Raw genomic sequence first — 18,705 nt, forward strand, 5'->3', positions numbered from 1 at the left:
CAAAACTTCTGTTGCCACTTTACAGCAGAATCAGTACAAGAGAATACTTGTTAAGTGCCATCCTCCCAATAAGCACCTTTCCTTGAAGCTGGAATTTTTGAATACATTTGCTTATTCAAGGAATTGAAGTATGAAATAGAAATTGAAATACCAGAATTTCTCCTTTATTACCAAAAAGGAAATAGGGAAGGTGAAAATTCTAATATGGTAACCAGGATTGAGTTCTTAATCTTACAAATTTGTTAAAGTCTACGACTTTCTATGATCATTTCAATGACTTTTTTTGATGTTCTCCATAACTTGCCATAAAAAAAGTAAATTTGAAATTATGCCAAAAAATTCACACTATGAAGGCATTATCCCTAGACCAATCTCAAAACTATCATCTTCAGGAATTCTCCATGATTTTCCACAATCCCATAATCAAATGTCTGGTTTTCCATGCCTAGATAATGGAATTATTGATTTCCTCAAGATTTCCATGAACTTCATCCATTAACACGACACTTTTAATTCATAAAGGGCTTTTTTGCTCCATTAAAATCACAAAGGTTATAGTCAGTATTTTCTTTAAAAAATATTTTTAATAAAGTAGACTTACTTCACATCAAATGTTGAAGGAGTATTCGACAGGCTAAATTGATTGGAAGCTGATAACTACATTCAGTGCTTAGTTTGAAATTTGTAGCATAATGAATAAACATTTGGGTAAACAACTTTTGTATTGTTTCAAGAGCACAGATGTGTCCAAAATGCCACTTTACTCAAAATAACATTCTTTAGCCAACAACTTGTTTTTCTACACAATTAAGTCATAATGTCTTCAGGAGGCACATATTTCATGGTGCAAACTTTGATGCAGAGAGACTTGTTAATGTAAAACCTTCCTGGTGGGATTTCTTTATATCAGTTAGGAAAATTTGTAAGTATTTCTGTCTGTACTACTGATCTAGCACAGTTTACATTCCTTTCTTATCATAATTTCTCTTCATATCTCTGCTTATTCATTGGTTGTTAAATGTTGACTTAATGTCTGCCCCACTTTTTAAAAATAATTATTTTAATGTCATTTATTTGCAAGACAAAAGAGCAATCCTACATGTAAGTCAATCTGTGTTCATGACAATTTTGCTACATAATCTCCTTAACAGGGAAAACATTTTCATCAGTATGCAACATGTCAAGGTGATAGTCTGATTACACTGCCATTCTGCAGGACTAACCTAGACACAATGTTATCTTTCCTTCAGAGTCTGTTCAAGAGAAAACAAACCACACTTGATCACAGGAAGTTTCAAGTCCTGTATCTAGAAGGCATCACCACCATCAAGTTGGATAGTGAAACTCTTGTATTATTTAGTAGTGAAAAGATATTTTTTTACTGACATCAATATAAAGCTCTAAATATTATTTAAAAAATTGTTCTAGAAAGAAAAAGATGTGTTTTTCTGTCATCAGCTAGCTTCATATCAAGACTTAGCAAAAGCAAATGAGAAAACAGTCAGTAAAGATAACAGTGTTCACCCCCAAAGAAACTGCAAATGTAGAGGGGTCATCACTAAAACTCGGAATAAACTAAAAAAAAATGTTCAAATCCTTTGACCAGTACTATTAGTACCAAAGAAATTCTTCACAATTAATACTTGGCATATAGCCACTCCAACAAGGGCAACACTTTGTACAAGAGACCACCAAAACACTCTACTTCCACTCCTAGTTACAAGAAAATGACTCTTTACATTCTTCTTTGTAAGGTAGGTCTGGTAACCCTGAGCTTTCTCCAACTGCATTTTTATATTCTCAAGTGTGGTCTGTCAACAAAAGGATACAAAGGTTAATGAACATAGGCCTTTAAATATGTAGGTTGGAGTTAAAAATACTCTTAGAATGAATTATTTAACTCTGGTTAGGGTTTAGATTTTTCATTGTGTAATGGATTTGGTAATGTAGAACTAGGGAGACAATATGACAGACTTGCTTGAACTCACCCTGACTTGTAATTAACTTTGATCTACAACATGTGTTTTCCAATACTGAAACATCCATCATCCATTCTAGCTCAGTTTAACAAAGAAAGCTAAAGCCTGCATACAAGAGTGACTCGCTCAGTTGTCAGAGCCTATCCTGCACTCTGTATTAAGAAGCAACCAGCACTATAGCCAATTATAGATGGAGTGCTAGTCTCTCTAAAGTTGTCCCCCTGCATTACATGGAATCAAATGCAAACTTAACAAGGATCAGATTTAAATGTTTAAATGGATTTCATGTTCAGAATTTGCCCAATGTTTTGTGCAAACATGGAAACTCTGGAACATTTTAAATGAATAGTTCCCAGTCTTGCATGAAATCTGACAATACAACATGGCCTCACTATGCATAGTTTTGAAAGGCACATTTTACTGTGTAAAGTAAACTCATATATTTATTAGCAATACCCGTAAACTTTCAACTTGTAGCTGCTGGTCTTCTATACTTTTGTCTCCCTCCAGCTCTGATAACCAGTTGTCTATGTCATCACTTTCAAGTCCTAAGTCTGCATAGACAGTTTTCTCTGCCAGTGTACTGAATGAATTATCAAAACAGAATGCATATACTCCTTTCTCATTTACTTGGACAGTATGTAAGTCATCTGTTTTCTTTTGATCATCCACTACCAGTGCTCCACTAGGAGAAATCACTTGAAAGGTAATGTCCATTTCTCCCCCTCCTTCAACCACCTGTGCAATTGCAGAAAGAAAAAAAATGAAATAAAAACACAAAGGATAAGATGGTTTTCATGTGAGCCAAATCTGTTATCACTTTCACCTAGCAATGGCTTCTTACAAACTTGTCGTATATCTTTCAAAGGCTTCCATTCAAAATAACAGAACATGACATCTGAGAAAACCTTACATAATTTTGTTTAAGTGGCAATATAGTAAAAGTGTTAATATCATTATGATTAAGAAACTAAAACAGGTTATATTTTTCTTCAGCATAAAAGGTCTGTTTGCCTTCAATCAAAGAAATTTACTTTACCATCCTTGGTATAACAGAGCTTCTGGTCAGCCTTCATACCTAAGAAATATGGTTAACCAATCCACCCATGAAACTTATGGCCATATGTCTGTATTTCCTTCTTTAAATCCAATTGAATAATATGATGTTGAAGTATTGTCTCATAATACAAATCTTATTACGAAAATTATTCTGAGCTGATAATGTAAAGAGTTTCAACGCCAACATCAATGCCCTTCATCTTTTGCTCTGATGAAGGGCTAATGCTCTAAATGTCAGCTTTGAAACTCCTTATGGTGGCCAATTTACACTATCAACTTAGTTGATAAAACCAAATTATCTTGTCACACTTCCACTAGCACAGCACCACAGTCTCTTTAGTAACTAACCCCCTTTATTCATTACCAGCCTGTTGTTTTCAGCAAATGAGAAATTAATTTAAGGTTTTCCTCGCCTGCCAGCAGGTTGAAATTGGGATAGATGTTAAATTGTGAAGCCTCTGTCTAATTGCAGAGAAATTGAAATATATCAAATTTAGCCAGGAGACTATGTTGTGCTGTTTTCCACAAAGGTCGGAACGTGATGATTATTAGACGAAGTTTTAATAATATTCATTTTCTAATGGTATTCAAATTCTAGAGAAACACTTATCATCATTGGCTCAATTCAAGCTCCTAGAATGAAATACAAATTTCATATTTCTGAACGCCATCAGTTGCCTGGCAGAGTACCGATAAATTATTGTTTAAGTTTCCAATAGAGGCAGGCGATTTACCGTGAAATATCAAGTCCCTTCAGTGAAAAAATTTCTGTCGGGATAAATTTTCACGAACACGTTCGAATAAAGCTTACGTGCTGATAATTCATTCTGCCTTTTAAACAGTTCTTATGTGTTTTGTAAGTTTAACAAGAGAACTTAAAGTAAGTATTTTATCGAAACCCTTAGATAGGACACTGCACTAATATGCGATGTACAGTGGTATACCTAAGTTCATAACTCTCACCTGATATTCCATTTCCAAGGTTTTATTAACTTCCATATTCTCGTAAAAGCAGTTCACTTTTCCTGCCTCTACGATGGTGGTAAACCCGTTCAACATCGCTTGGGACAAGGGTAGCAAAGTGAGCCATTGTACAAATATGCCGAACAAGATGCGAGTAATTGAACGACGCATTCCGAAAAACTACGATAAAAAATCAAACAAACTGAATTAAATCTACAAACTGAAAAGCAATTACTAGACTATCTCAGTCGTGTATTTGTAAATTAACACGGCTGATTCCTCATTTTGCATATTGAAGACATCTACGTGGACGTGTCCTGCGAGAGATGATACCAGACTTCCTTCCCGAGAGTCTCTGCACACCTGTTGCGTTGCGGGTACATGCAGTATGTGGGTGGTGACAGATGTCACGCAATAGCATGCGTTACAAACAGAGGCCAAAAAGTTAGACCACTCGAAAATATTTAACAGTATCAAGACGCATCTTTTATTTCATTTCATCTGGCCACGTGCTGTTTCAGGTGCGTCAGCTGCACAAATGTAATTAAAAGTTTGAAAATTGAAATACCATTTGTTGGGATTGCGCCCTTGTCAGATGGAAGCCCGCCTTTAAGAGCACAAGCGGCCTGCTATCGCCACTAATACCTTGTGTGGCTTTGGTTCTTCCCTTTTTCATATATCTCCATCGGTGTTGAACTTCAACTCCACGATGAACACCACAAAGAATTACTACAGCCAGCACGGTCAAGCTTACAGGCGACGCTGGCATGGTCGTATTCCTTGCCATATGAAAACCCGTCTTCAAATTTTTATGTAGTGTTTACATAATCGCCACACATTTACGCCGCTCCGTGGGTGGAAAAAGGAACAATTTCCATTTAAAATCTTTTTAACATTAAGATATAGTTCCTACAAGTTGTTATTTTTGGTCGCCTGAAAGTGATCAGCTGTGTGATACGGACTGGCCTACAATCAAATATTTACCCCAAATAAGCTGTAATGTCGCAAACTGATTAGCTATGGCTCGTTTTATTTTCTCTTTTCAAATCACCAGCGCGGCGAATGGTTTAATAACAAGGGAATGCTCGGTGAACCATGATAACTTTTTTAGTTTGATCCTTTGAGGGCTTTGATGGATATACGAAAACAATTTTTAAAATCTTGCGAAAAGAAAAACAAGACCGAAAAACTTACTATTTCCAGAGAAAAGAACAAACAAACAAAACGACAACGACAAACTCTGAAGGGAGTAACGAATCTTTCCGTTCCTTTTTTATTCTTATTGTTGTCAGTCTTTTAGGGGTAGAAAGATAACACCTTCGAAGATCTGAATGTCTCTCATAGGTGTGCCGTGTCTAAACGTGGAATAGGGTTGAAAATATAACGTTTCATCTAAGGGCAATGTTTTGCAGCATGAAAAATAAATAAATTAATTAATAATAATAATAATAATAATAATAATAATAATAATAACAACAATAATAATAACAAAAACGCAAAGGTGAGTCCAGCACAAAAAGCCTTTTCATTTTAAATCAAGGAAAAAAACGCTAGGCAAGCTAAATAATATCGGTAAAAAAAACCTAAATGGTCGCACACATCCGCTCTCAGTAATTTATTTCCTCAAAGGAACGTCTCTCAGGGTCTCTAAATTTTAAACCGTTGTCTTGCCCCTTGGAAAGTTACCCTATTGTACAAGTTACCATCGCATTTTTCAAAAAAAATTTTCGCAAAATATTCTAGAGTTATTGTTACGAAACACTTACACGAACCCTTACAAACACGGGTTTGGATCTTTGTTTTAAAAAGGAAAGAAAAAACAATGGAGCTGCTTATAGTCCACGTGAGTCAAACACTTGGAATATCATTTCAGGGAGACAAGATTAGCTAAATGAATTTGATTTCCTCACATCCATCCGATCGCAATCATTCTATTAAGTTTCGTTCGTTACGGCACCATTGGGAGTTTTTTCAACGATTGAATGACTCTGTTCTGCAGAGTCAAGTTCTTCAATCTCGGAATTTGAGTCGGAAGTCGCTGATTGATTAACTCCATTACACAGTTTAAAGTCAGTGTCTGTGAGTTTAGTTGGAAGGGATATCTTCAGATCTGGATGAAGCCCATTCGGGACAGAATCGTTGTTTTCCTCACATCCCGCGGAGTCAGTTACACTTATCTCATAACATGTGAGATCAACCGGGGGATCGGAACCATTTTTAGAGTCTTGCTCCTTTTCAACGAAGTCTGTTTTAGTTTTATCATTAGTATCACCACTATCAATGGTTTCCCGTTGACAATTCGTGCTCTGTGATGGCAAAGATTTATTCTCATAAGTCAAATTTTGCTCCAAATTGGTTTCTAGAGATGTAGTGCGCTCTATAGAAGTGTCTTGCGAAGTAGATGGCAATGTCTGGTTGTTCATTAACCTAGCTGAAACATCACAATTTGACTTTACAGTTTGTGTAACCATTTCACTGAGGCGGTCTGAATCCGCTTTCGTTAGCTTTTCACTCGGAGTTGTAAACTCTGGGGTAACTTTTTTAGTTGAAGAAGCATTTTCAGCTGCAGCCGGTGCCACGTCTGGCGAATTTATTGTTTTCAATGGATTGCTATCCTTAAGTAGAGAAGAAGCATTAGACTGAGTTGGAGTTTTACCCGCTGAGGAGACGGGTTTACTGTTTGAAACAGTATTAGCTTCTGGTTTCAGCGACGACAGAGTCTGGGTGGCTGATATGACGCCTGCTGGTAAAACAACCTTTTGCCCTACAGTAGTCTGTGCAACCTGAGTATTTCCCACCACAGAAATACCTGTTCCAGATAACAGCGGTGTTGTGCTTGTTGTAGATGATGTTAATGAGCTTGACGGGGTGATAACCACGACTTTTTGTGATGCTGAAGGTGTAGGTACGACGATCGTTCCTCCCTTCATCGCCAAGGGTACGACCCCTCCGGCCCCCTGGCGTTGCACTAGAAGAACAGGGGAGTGTAATGACGCACTTGTAGTACTGACTTGACCACCCTTATTTGAATTCGTCAATGTACCAGAGGTCGTAGCCATATTGGCAATGGCAACTTTAGGAATGGAGACACTTGGAAGCTGAGGAGAATTTAATGCGATCGTAGTTACTCCTACTGAATTTGTCTGCGTAGTGGGAACGCCTACCGGAATAGTCCTGATATTTTTCTGGGTGCTCAGGACAGAAGTGTTTATAGTTTTCCCTTGTATCTGACTGATAGGCACAGCTTTCAACACTTGCAAAGGAACCCCAGAGCTTGACACTAACATGACCTTTCCCAAGCCTGATAGGGCAGTAACAGCTCCTGATAAAGAAGTCTTAGACACCGTGCTTGAGACAGTACCGCCGATATGCGATGAAGGCACCACCACAACTGAACCGGGCGGTGCTACAGCAGAAGATGACAAATTGAAGGCAAGTGGGAGTTTCTGATGTACCTGCGCAGAGCTAGTGCTTTTCGGTACCGCCGCTGTACCAGCAGAAGACGCAGGTTCTGATGTAGAAACAGTTCTTGTGACAGTGTTAGTGATTTTAATGTCTGCATTTCCGGCGGTAGCAACTTTTACTGGTGGGGTAACTGTTTTCTTCTCTTGAACACCTTTCATTCCAGCTGGAATGTGGACGACATTCCGCTTATTTAATACAGTTCCTTTCTGGCAGGCGCCCGCAGCTCCTGTTTGAGACTCAATACTAGTCCCTGTCTGACACATAGCAGTAGGTTTGTTTTCGGCGACAAGAGACTGCTTCCTTCTTTTCTTTTTCAGTTTGGGAGGAGTCGTTTGAATGGCAATGGAACACGAATCATCATCTCCGTCCACGCATGTACTGGTAGCAGCAGTTTGTTCACTACCCTCGGCAATATTTGCATCGTCAGCTTTTCTCTTCAGCGGAAGCACACTTTGTGTTTCCGCGTTACCTTTGTTGTCACTGTTCTCACCACTATTGGATGCTTGCTCAGTACTTGCCCCTTTGTTTTTCTCGTTTTCTTCATCGTCCAGAACAAAGTCTTCGTCACTGGACATGTTCTGAGCACCAGCGTCTTCAATGTCCTCTTCAATGCTCTCTTCGCTGCCCCATTCTTCAGCTTCTCCGGCTTGTGTTACCTCTTCTGAAGGGGAAAAATAAAATCAACCGTAAAATCGGTAAAACTGGAAAACCTCCGCGAAAAGATAACACAAAAAGATCCTCATTTGCTCAGAAAATTACAGAGAATGTGCAAACGCCATCAAGGACAATATGGTTCTTAAAGAATTAAACGAATACAAAATTTGACAAAAAAGATTTGACCAAGTCAGTCCGTGCCATAAACAGTAGTCCTTGTAGGAATACCTTCATCTTGGAGTACATCATCGAATGTTAGTCCACGATGCAAATCATATGCTGTGTAACATTAGAAAAAAGGGCAGAACCAAGGATACTAACTAAATACACTTCCAACGGTGGCGTTTACCAAACACAATGTCAATCATGCTCCACATAAATACGTTAGAATTGGAGAAGACTGAACAATTGTTTTGCCAAGTAGGAGTCCGTACCTGGTTCATCAACCGGCTCAGGTTCTTGACTTTCCTTCATAATCTTTATCTTTGCTTTACTCGTCAACTTGCTGAAGGACATCTCATACTTCTCCAGTTCTTCAAGCAAACCAAACAGAGTTTGGTGCAGTTCAACCTCACATCGCTTCCTTGGGGGTGGGGGCTTAGGCTTTCTACCACGTTTCTTGGGAGGAGGGGGTGGTTCTTCAAACTGCTCACAAAGCTTCTTGAGAGATTCAACATCACTGGCAGAAAGTTCAAACCCTTCTGCAATTGTGTTCTTTGGTTCTTTTACTTCTTCATCCGGAGGCGGTGATAGTAGATTTTCGTTTTCCGGTTCGGGTGATGGCGACTTACTTCGAAGCTAGATAAAAACCCCAAAAAAACCCCTAATTATTATGGTCATTCACGATTCAACTTAAATAAATTGACCTTTGGGTCAAAATAATCTACGAAACCGGAGCAATCTTACGTCGACTTCATCCAAGAATTAAGGTCTTGTTGCAGCTGGCAAATAAACTCTAGTCTTCGACGTTTTTCGACTTAATCGTTATTTCCCATCCTTTGTTCATTTCTTAAAAACCAGTTTGCAAGTTTTAACTTACTTCTTGCAGATTTCAGGACTGTACAAACACAGTAGGTACATTCCTGTAAAAATCACGCTGTAACACACAATTAACCACAGGCATTGACTAGAAAATATTGGTAACTTAAAGGCCTTCCCTACCTGTCTAAGTCTTGTATCTCTCCTGGGTCGGGTGGGTGTGTCAGGTCGTGATGAAGTTGCCTTGCACTTTGTTGTCGATGGGGGAGGGGGAGGAGGTTGGGGCGTCGCCACCTGTAATGAAAGAGAAGATTTCTGTCAAGGGAGTTGCGTCATCCTCGTGGTTTATTCACTTAAGTTAATTTACAATCCATTTTCATCTTTTCCATTCTTTACCAGCCTTGCTTCTTCCTCGCTCATTGCTAAGTGTCTTGACTTTTTATTTAATACAGTCTTCTTTATTGTTAACCCTTTAACTCCCATGAGTAACCAGGACAGAATTTCTCCTTACAATATCAACACGGAATCAAGTAGACAAGTGAGGAGAATAAAAAAGAAGACTCAATTAGGGGACTACAAGTTGATCCAATGCCAAATTCTCCAAATTGAAATCATAAGTATTTTATGGCAAACAGTAGGGCGAATTACTAATGTGATCTTGGGAGTAAAAGGGTTAAGGTTGTTGTCAGCGAACAGGTTTCAATAACTTTTTCCATAAGCGGCTGCCGATGATGTAATAGGCAACTGTTCTCGATAAAGTTGCTCGTGATACTGGGATTAAAAAATTCTAAAGGAGTTAAAATGTATGTTTTACCTTTCTCTTTCTTTTGTTTAATGATGGAAATTCTAAAGGACACTGCTTGTAGATGCGCAAGTCAGAAGCAGAGAAGACTGGAAAATACAGGTACGTGCAGTTGTCTGCATCATTTCCCAATAACATTTCTCGTTGTTCAGTTGCAGCAATGGATGATAGGTGATCGCGTAAATCATAGTCTCTCACCTAGGACAATAACAACACATTAAGTTACTGCATAGCCATTAAACCACTAAGGAATGAACTGGATTACACGTATTTACATGTAAGAATTCCCATGTTTTGATATTTACTCTAAAAAGAAAAGAAATGTTACGAGTCATTGAGGTGAAAATAATTCCTGCTCAAATTGGAAGAACATAGAGGTTTTAAGCAAAAAGTAGCAACAAAACTGTTGACACAATGACCTTTTTAACCTCCTATTACTTCATTTTTATTTGTTTTGTCCCTTACTAAGTTCACCTATCCGCCCCTTTCCCCCAAAACAATGTTGTATCATGATTCCATGAACTATTAGCTACAAACGCACAGCATTGAATGTCTTAGAATGGTAAAAACCATAATGTTATTCTACACATTAAAAGAACTGTTCAAAAACCATGCGTGAACTGATTTTTGTCCCTGAAAGTGGCTTTACAAATCAGCAAAGTTTTATTGTTATTGGTAATGCTCCATCAAAAATGAATGAAGGAGAGACATGAACACAGCCTAAATATTTGCATTAAATAGCCCTGTAGCTGACTCTACGGTGTAGTTAGTCTCACTGAATTTGCTTTCAGTTCAGGCTAGTCTTACCAAACTGTTGTCACAGACACATTTAAGAATCCACACTCGCTGATGCAGAGTTAGGTCCATGAATGACTTCTCCAGTAAAGGATTTGCATCACCTAAAAACAATGAATACAATAATTATAATGCACAGGTCTACTATCATTGATGTAAAATGTTGTACAAGTTGTATGTGTATTTATATAATAAGCTCAGTTATGCACACATTCTGATTGGTTTTCACTTATGATCTATTGGAGGACAGATGTATAAATGACATTATCATTAAAAATTTTTAAAATTCTTTATAAAATAATTCAAATAGTACGCGCGCTCTGATTGGCCATAAAACCATTTTACATGAGCGTATGTAAACACGGTTTTCGTTCCTCTTTCATTAGTTATTTTATAAAAGAAATGTAAAATGGTTTCTGTGTTTACATAGTCTGATGTAAACACTTGGGAGGTTGGGAGAAACATGATAAGCTGGAAACCACTCTACTTCGTGGTTTCCTACGCTTATCTTGTGTTCCTCCAACCTTCCACGTGTTTACATCAGGCTATGTAAACACGGAAACCATTTTACATTTCTTCATTATTATATAAAACAAATAGATTCTAAGTTGCCGTGTGTCTGTTCAGTAATAGATCACAGAGGACATCAAAATGTGGTAAGAACATCAGTGACACACTCAGCTGCACCTCGTGTGCTACTATTCTGTTCTTACCACATTTTGACATCATCTGTGATCTATTACTGAACAGACGCATGGCAACTTGGAATCTATTTGTTAACTAGACCACATTACAATGCAGATGAGACATACCCAGTACTTGAAAGATGGCCAAATCCAAACCACACTGGTGGCAAGTCTGAAGAAACAGATAAATAAATAAATTTAACAAACTGAACAAAGAGATTTGCACTACATTAAATCAGAGATCATGTAAATAATAAAGAAACTGAATAAATATCAATAATAGACAGGGCTTGCACACTGTCATATCCAAGGAGTTGGTTCTTCATGTTAATTGTTACCAGGTCAGATTAGAAAAAAGGGATAATGGGCCACAGTAAACAAGTTGGTAAGTAAGGAGGAGGGGTGGATAAGAACTATCATCACTGCACCAATGGTCCTTTCCTCAGTGTAAGTCCACTCTGTAAAAGAGTTGTCCTGGGGAAGAATGAACTGCCCATGTAGATACATACTGTTTTACAGATCTATCTATTTGAAGATACTGCATACACAGTGGACACTCTATGGGATTTTCGATTATTTCAGTAAAAACAGTGTGCCATATAGATTAAAAAAAGCAGTTGGATAAAAAAAGGCCTTGCCTGCGTGAGAAGATGCACATGCAAAAAAAAGGCATGAAGGGAATCAAACTCTTAGAGGTCAGGAGGTTCATAAAGGATGAGACTTGACCTTGGTTTCTGTCGCAGAAGGAGACTAGGAATATTACAATTTTTCCCAAGTAGGAAGCTAATCCATGGCACATAACTCCCCCTTCCCCTTCCCCCAGACACATTGTCAAATTTCCATCATAGTTTGAAAGTTTTCCTATCTTTGATTATACTCCTGAGTGGAAAGAAGCAAGTAAGAGTAAAGTGTCTTTCCCAAGACTGCAACAAAAAGACCAAGCCAATCCAAAAGCCAACAGCTTTCCCAAGTAAAGACTGATGGCAGAGTAAAAAACTGTGCTGTAAGAAACAGTTTGACTAGAACTTACCAGTACTTGGCCATCCTTCTCAGTGGCTTTGTACCAGCTATTCAATCTGTCACATAGCTTGGATTCCCACAATTTGAATTTCATTGGAGGCTTTTTGAACAAGCTACATAAAAGAGATCAAAATGTGTGTTCGAGTTCAACCCTAATCCTCGTAGCATTCAATCAATTTCATTCAGCTCTAACAAAACCTCTGATAACAGTCGACTTGAAAAGACAACATTTCCAGTCAGAAAATTAATAATCAAAACATACGTCAGAATGGACTTCTGAAGACAGTTTTTGTGAGGTTAGGTTATGTACTAGTGGGATCTCAAATGCAGATTAATATCATAAATTCATGTATCCCATTCATGGAAAAGAGAGCAATGATATACTTTCAGGGGCATACAAAGTGTAGGTTTTTCTTTATGTTAAACCCTGTGTCTACATAAGAGAATAATCAAATGAATAATTAAATAATGTATTACATTATTTTTTAATTTTGCAAGGTAAATGAAAAGTTAAATATTAGACAGATTAAATGCTACCAGAAAATCAAATATCTTAAGCCTAACAGAAAACCATACCAGTATAAAAGACACATACCAAAAATATACCACTAGACAGTAAATTGTAAAAAACACGCATGAAAATGCTAGAAATGTTTCACCTTTTCCGCTGGTGTGGAGTAATCAACAGAGCTGTAAATATTCTGGCCAGTAATGAAGATTTACTGGCATAAATAAAGCTAAGCTCAAGCTCAGTAACACTAAGGTCTTGAATGCAGAGAAAATCTTTCAGTAGAAATAAAAGGCTAGCAATTGAAGGAATCTGTTGAAAAGAAAAACAAAATCAGTATCAAAAGTTGTACACTGCTTGATCTTGATAATCAGGAACTTGCTCAAAGCAGCTACATGTACTTTGTGAATTTTCAAGCACCATACCAAAGTTTAAACTATATTCAAATTCTAAGAAACTGCAAAATGTTAACATTGAGTAATAAAATACTTATAAGGGAGGTAATGATAGATTGAAAATGAGAATGCTTAAAAATTGAAAAGGGATGGACTTGTAGCATGATCACGCCCACTCAGGGTTGTTCAGAAATATTTGAAAATATCTTGATCAGCAATGGACAGATTGTTTTCAAACTTGTCATTTTGCTTCTCTGATGATTGCAGTTTAATAAAAAATAACTGTGTTGCCTTTTGGAATAATGTAAGAATTGAAAAATATTAAAGATACTGGAAAATATACCCAAATTATAAATGTAACGCGCAACATCTCATTTGCATAAACCCGAAAATAAAGGTTAATTTCGTACTCAAAACAACATCAATTAGAAACTTCCATTATGCTCATTTATTGAGTAGGGCTTAAATACACCTTATGCCAAGAGACAGCGTTAAGTGTTCGTTTTTAAAAGAACAGGAATAAAAAACTTGAAGACAGTCGCTGTTGTTTGCTTGTGTAACGCAGCAGATCCAACAGAGCTTTGCATGGTACATGTGCGGGTCTAGCATCTTGAATATACGCCTACAAAGAAAGTTGATTCGTCTGAGTAAGGTTCAAACACTTACTTACCCTCATCTAAACTAACTTTTAAAAAGAGCCAACTGCAAAGAAGAAATAAGTGATTTTTGGTTTCGGAAACGATGTTATTGTTTATTTTTAAACACGGAAAATCAAACACCACTTACCTGCAAAAATGCCCGTATTTCAGCTTTTACTTCACCTCGGCTGCTGAGACAACTCCCAAGCAAAGTTCATGTGTTCGACTACAAATCCCCAAAGTTTTACAGCCATACATACAATACAAACGAAGATATTCAAAGCAAACTAAATCGGAAACCTAAAGTAACTTTCGCTTTGTGTTTATCAATGTGTAACGATCAAATTTCAAGCCCGCTCTACATTGAAATCCGCACAAATAGCGCTCGAAAAACGCTAAACTTCGCCTGATTTTCTCGTGGAGAGAACAAAAGTTAGAAGAAAGGAGAAGCAGACAGAAAGTACTACGAGCGAAATTGTGAGCGCAAAATTGCCGACGTGAAAGAGTACAAACGCAAAACGAAGCAGACAAATGTTGGCGTGACACGGCGGTCTCAGCAAGAGAAACAAAAGCAATTTGCAGTTAAAAAGAAAAAACAAGAGGAGAAAGATGCAAACGAGGAAAGAAGAGAAAAAATTCGGCAGCAAACCAGAGAAAGAGTAAGACGATTACGGGAGAAACGAAGGCAAGAAATACGCCAAAGTTCAGATGAGGATACTGCCAGTCCTTCAACACCCACTTTCCCGAACAGGATGGCAAAGAAAAGGGCATTGAAGAAAACGGTTGAGGCTATGCCAAAAACTCCGGAAAAAAAGGCGGAACTTTTTGAAGCGATTTCATCTAGTCCAAGGACAAGAAAAGTTCTTCAAAAGAAAGGCGTAATAAAATCTCCCGAAGAAATAAAAGAAACTGTGGCACTACGAGCCCTTGCAGCGGACATTTCGGAAGGAGCCGAACATGTTAAAAGGAGCCGCTCAAAGAACACACGAGCTGCGTGCCAGTGAAATCTAATGATACAGTCAAATGCCACGCCCACAAAGGATTGTGGGTAATCAGTAATTAAGCTTTAAAAACCGAACAAACATTGAAATCTTCACTAATTCTTTTTAGAACGTAAATTAGCAAGTATATCTAGCAAATAAAAGTATTTTTGGCATACTTTTTAAATTTTCATGAAAATACCCTATGTTACACATTTGGGCATGACGATTGTGCTACAAGTCATGACAAATTTAGCAAATATCTGATCTGAACAATTGGAGCCACATTGTTCAAGATGCACAAAATGTGATACTGCTTGGTATGTCAGAAGCCTGTATAACAGGACTTAACAAATTGACATTGACTGGCAGATAGATCAAACACAAACACCTATAGATTAAGATTTGCTAGCCCATGATGGGTGCTAAAGGATTCCACCACTTGTCTGAGGAGTTTTCATTGCTGTAGCCACACACAATTACAGCTTATTCTTTCAAATTCACGACTATTACCTCCCACATTGAATGCAGCTGTTTAATCATATCAGGATCCAGCTCCTTCTCCTCCCACTCTGCTAAATCCTGAAGCAATACCAAGTTGGCCTCTTTTTTCTCCTTCTCACGTATTCGACGGCGCTCACGTTCCTCTAAATCTTCCTGAATCTTTAGCCGTGTAAGCAAAGAGGATGATTCTTCACCATTTATCATGCTGACATAGGAGACACGGGTTGCTCGTCTACGTCCAGTTGCCCCTAAAACAATGGAAAAAAGAGAAAAATATATATACATATATTAAAGATAAAATATCTATATATCCCCAAAAGAAATTCACCCCTAAGAATACTCTGATACCAGTGTAATTGACAATTAATACCTTAACCCTGGCTTTTATTCACATTTACACTGGGGTACATCTATCACAATGACCAATGACACATTATTTTTTTGATGGTTCTATATTAATGTTAAGTCTCATGCTTGTCTATAAATTTACTAATTAAGTAGACCTATACTCTTTCAGTGTACAGTAGCAACACTCATCAAAGATTGCCTAGACAGTAAAAATTATTACCTTCTGAAACTTCTGTAGGAACAAAGTCACTCCTCAATGCCATGGTGGCCTCCAAACTCACTTTGTCTCTTAAGGACCTACAATTAAAATTTAAAAAACATAAACATTTCTCAAATTGATTCTGCCTCTAAGTGATTCTTCAAACTCCAAAAGGGCTTCTAAAACCAGAAATAAGGTAAAACAAAGTTGTTATATTATTATCATTATCATTACAAGAAGGCTACATGTTTGGAAATTAGGATTTGTGGTAAGAATACGAGTCAACTAAATTTAGTGTTATTCAGAAATTTTTTAGTGGCCAGCCATAAAAACAAAAGCTGTAATAGTTTGAAGTTTACCTCAGATCAAGACAGGTATTTTAATGTGTATGTTTGATAAAAGTAGCCATCAGTTCAGAAACAAGTAGCCTATGAAAATGCTGGCCATCAGTGCTTCTGGATAACTCTTTTAAACTAATAATAAAATAGAATGGTCATTTTATGCATAATCACCTGTTCAGCAAAGCCAACTTTTGTTCCAGTATCTTCTCCATCTTGTGGCCAAGTTTGGACACCCAGTGATCTGATCCATTGTAGCGGTAACAGTTCTCCAGAATAAGACGAATGTCTGCTATAACCTCAGTGATGCTCCTATACTCATACTTGTTAAATTTGTCACCAACTACAACAAAAGAGGAAGAAAATTAGAAACAATATAAAAGTTGAAATGATAGATTAGTTTAGTTTCAGGTGACTTAAGATGAAAAAAAAAAAGTTTTGAAAAATTTTAATAGGTCTCACTTGACCAAAATTACTAGTTGCTGCATTTCCTTAGAACTTTTGAAAATGAGAAAATTAGAGATCACTTTGCTGGAAAAGAATTAGAAAAATAATCATATCTCTTTTACAAACAACATCTTTCAAACATAAATAGAAAGCAATTTATGTTTCTGCTACTTAATATAAATATTCCTGAAGGCCTAAAGTAACTGTAGGTGGCTAAACAGATTGCCAGGGACTAAGAAATCTTCTAAGATAGGTGCCCTAAATCAGGGTACTTTTCCAAACATTATAGAGAAGTTTGGTATAGAGAATTGTTAAACTTTTTTTAACATATGTTGACTCACTGTCTTTACAACAAAAACACTAAATGTGTGTTCATTTTAAATGTTACTCAAACCATGTATGAGACAAACTTGGTCTAGTTAGAGAACAAAACTTGCTTTAATGGAAGAATATCGTGCCGATAAACCATGTGATATTTATGGGGATTCCCTTGATCAGATAAATTTCAAATTTTATACCTTTTGTTTTTTTTACCCAAATAAAAAAATTCTGGAACAAGCAGATATAAGAATTTATGATGACAAGGCGGAGATGGAGTGATCTGAATGCTTTAAAGATGAAAACAGAGTTATCAAAACAGATTTACGTAACGTAGAGGTTTTTTTTAGATCAAAATTCGAGTGACTGCTAAAAATAATGCTCACATTACCAACTGTGAACTTAAAATGCACAATTAAAAGCAATATGAAGGTTAACAACTATAACTCAAGATGTGAACTTTTGATTTTGAAAGGGAAAGCGCTCTGGTCAAAATTAGAACGACGAGACAGAAATTTCACTACGCCAACAAAATGTAAACATAAACGTGAATAAATGGGAGAAGATTTCTTTTTTTTCATGTCAAATACCTTTTCCAATCTGAATTTAAAATAACGTTTCGTCTGTAACAAAATGTCAAAGTTATTTAGGGCAGCTCGGTAAATGCGAAATTTCAGAGGTGTGAAAGGTTTAAATTTGTTACAGTTAGTGCTGTAATAAATTAATTAAAACTTCGACTGACTTTGCTTGAAGCTCATCGGTTCCTTCACTCTTTCATGATAGTCCCACAGGCCAAGTGCCTTGGCATCTACGGGCTCCAAAAATGGCCAAGTTACATTCTTATAAGAATCTGCCGACATTTCGATGAAGACGCGGTAGCCCTGCTGAACTTCGGGGTTTAGTTTAGTAAGATCCAGTACGTTCACTTGCGGTATCGGCGATTTTTCCATTTCCGGCATTTGAACACGAGTTTGTGAAACTTCAACCGGCGCGATTTCACAAAGCTTTTCGGACTCTTCAACTGGATTTTCGACCATAACTTCGTCCGTTTCCATCGAAGAAGTTTCCATTCTGAAGAACTAGGCCAACTGGATGGCCCAATAGAAGTCCAGTGGTATGTTTGTAGCCCAGTGTCTATCAAGTTTCTACATAAAGATAAGTATGAAAGGCAAATGCTTTTGAACCATGCCAACTTCTACCGCGCCGCATTGTTGATGCGCAGTCTAAAGAACAAAGGCCGCGCGCCGACTCAGTAGGACAAAACGCGACAACCAAGTTACAAATGACATGATTTTGAATCTAAAGGCAGGAACTAACCGCTTAAACGTCTTCTCTAGCTAAAGACATTTCCTATTCCAAGCCACATAGCGGAAAACGAGTTCAATTATCATCTAGAATAGAAAAAAGTCAATCTGAAACTTAATTAAACGAATTATCTTTGGCTAGTGCCAGGCCTCTATAGACTCACGCGATTTGCACTTTTCAACCCTTATTTTGAATTTTCCTGGAACGGCTAAGTTAGAAATACTACCAAAGGCTTTAGTCAGACATGAATAGTGTGGGGGTACAATTTATCTGCTATTTTGGGCCTAAAATCAGCAAATTCTGACAATTTTGTCCATATCGATT

The 18,705-nt window shown here is 37.3% G+C and overlaps 2 protein-coding genes and 1 long non-coding RNA gene across 3 annotated transcripts; all 3 read right to left on the minus strand.

The window, feature by feature from the left end:
- Nucleotides 1-564: 564 nt before the first annotated feature.
- Nucleotides 565-4,386, minus strand: LOC113666021 (transmembrane emp24 domain-containing protein 1). Its single transcript, XM_027181767.2, has 3 exons — nt 4,002-4,386; nt 2,436-2,717; nt 565-1,811 (listed from the first exon to the last, which is right to left on the minus strand). The coding sequence occupies exons 1-3, from the start codon at nt 4,170-4,172 to the stop codon at nt 1,590-1,592; spliced, it is 675 nt and encodes a 224-aa protein (XP_027037568.2). The 5' UTR covers nt 4,173-4,386; the 3' UTR covers nt 565-1,589.
- An 854-nt stretch (nt 4,387-5,240) lies between these two features.
- LOC113666037 (uncharacterized) lies at nt 5,241-18,701 on the minus strand. Its single transcript, XM_027181792.2, has 12 exons — nt 17,819-18,701; nt 16,486-16,654; nt 15,995-16,071; nt 15,436-15,674; nt 13,061-13,221; nt 12,412-12,514; nt 11,508-11,553; nt 10,708-10,799; nt 9,913-10,098; nt 9,282-9,392; nt 8,555-8,918; nt 5,241-8,127 (listed from the first exon to the last, which is right to left on the minus strand). Exons 1-12 carry the CDS (start codon nt 18,144-18,146, stop codon nt 5,936-5,938), a joined length of 4,068 nt encoding a protein of 1,355 aa, XP_027037593.2. The 5' UTR covers nt 18,147-18,701; the 3' UTR covers nt 5,241-5,935.
- On the minus strand, nt 13,738-14,957 carry LOC149049394 (uncharacterized). The gene is made up of 2 exons (XR_016184856.1): nt 14,091-14,957; nt 13,738-13,926 (listed from the first exon to the last, which is right to left on the minus strand). It is a non-coding gene; the product is annotated as an uncharacterized LOC149049394 (long non-coding RNA).
- Nucleotides 18,702-18,705: the final 4 nt, after the last annotated feature.

Source organism: Pocillopora damicornis, chromosome 3 (genome assembly GCF_964200805.1).
Source record: "Pocillopora damicornis chromosome 3, jaPocDami1.2, whole genome shotgun sequence".
NCBI classification, from domain to species: domain Eukaryota; kingdom Metazoa; phylum Cnidaria; class Anthozoa; order Scleractinia; family Pocilloporidae; genus Pocillopora; species Pocillopora damicornis.

Coding starts and splice junctions, on each gene's coding strand:
- LOC113666021 (XM_027181767.2), bottom strand. CDS start 4,172: ATGCGTCGTTCAATTACTCGCATCTTGTTCGGCATATTTGTACAATGG. Junction 2,718..4,001: donor CCTTGGAAATGGAATATCAG/GTGAGAGTTATG, acceptor GCAATTGCACAG/GTGGTTGAAGGAGGGGGAGA. Junction 1,812..2,435: donor TACAAGTTGAAAGTTTACGG/GTATTGCTAATA, acceptor TTTTGTTGACAG/ACCACACTTGAGAATATAAA.
- LOC113666037 (XM_027181792.2), bottom strand. CDS start 18,146: ATGGAAACTTCTTCGATGGAAACGGACGAAGTTATGGTCGAAAATCCA. Junction 10,800..11,507: donor GGCCATCTTTCAAGTACTGG/GTATGTCTCATC, acceptor CATTGTTTTTAG/GTGATGCAAATCCTTTACTG. Junction 10,099..10,707: donor GTGTCTGTGACAACAGTTTG/GTAAGACTAGCC, acceptor TTATTGTCCTAG/GTGAGAGACTATGATTTACG.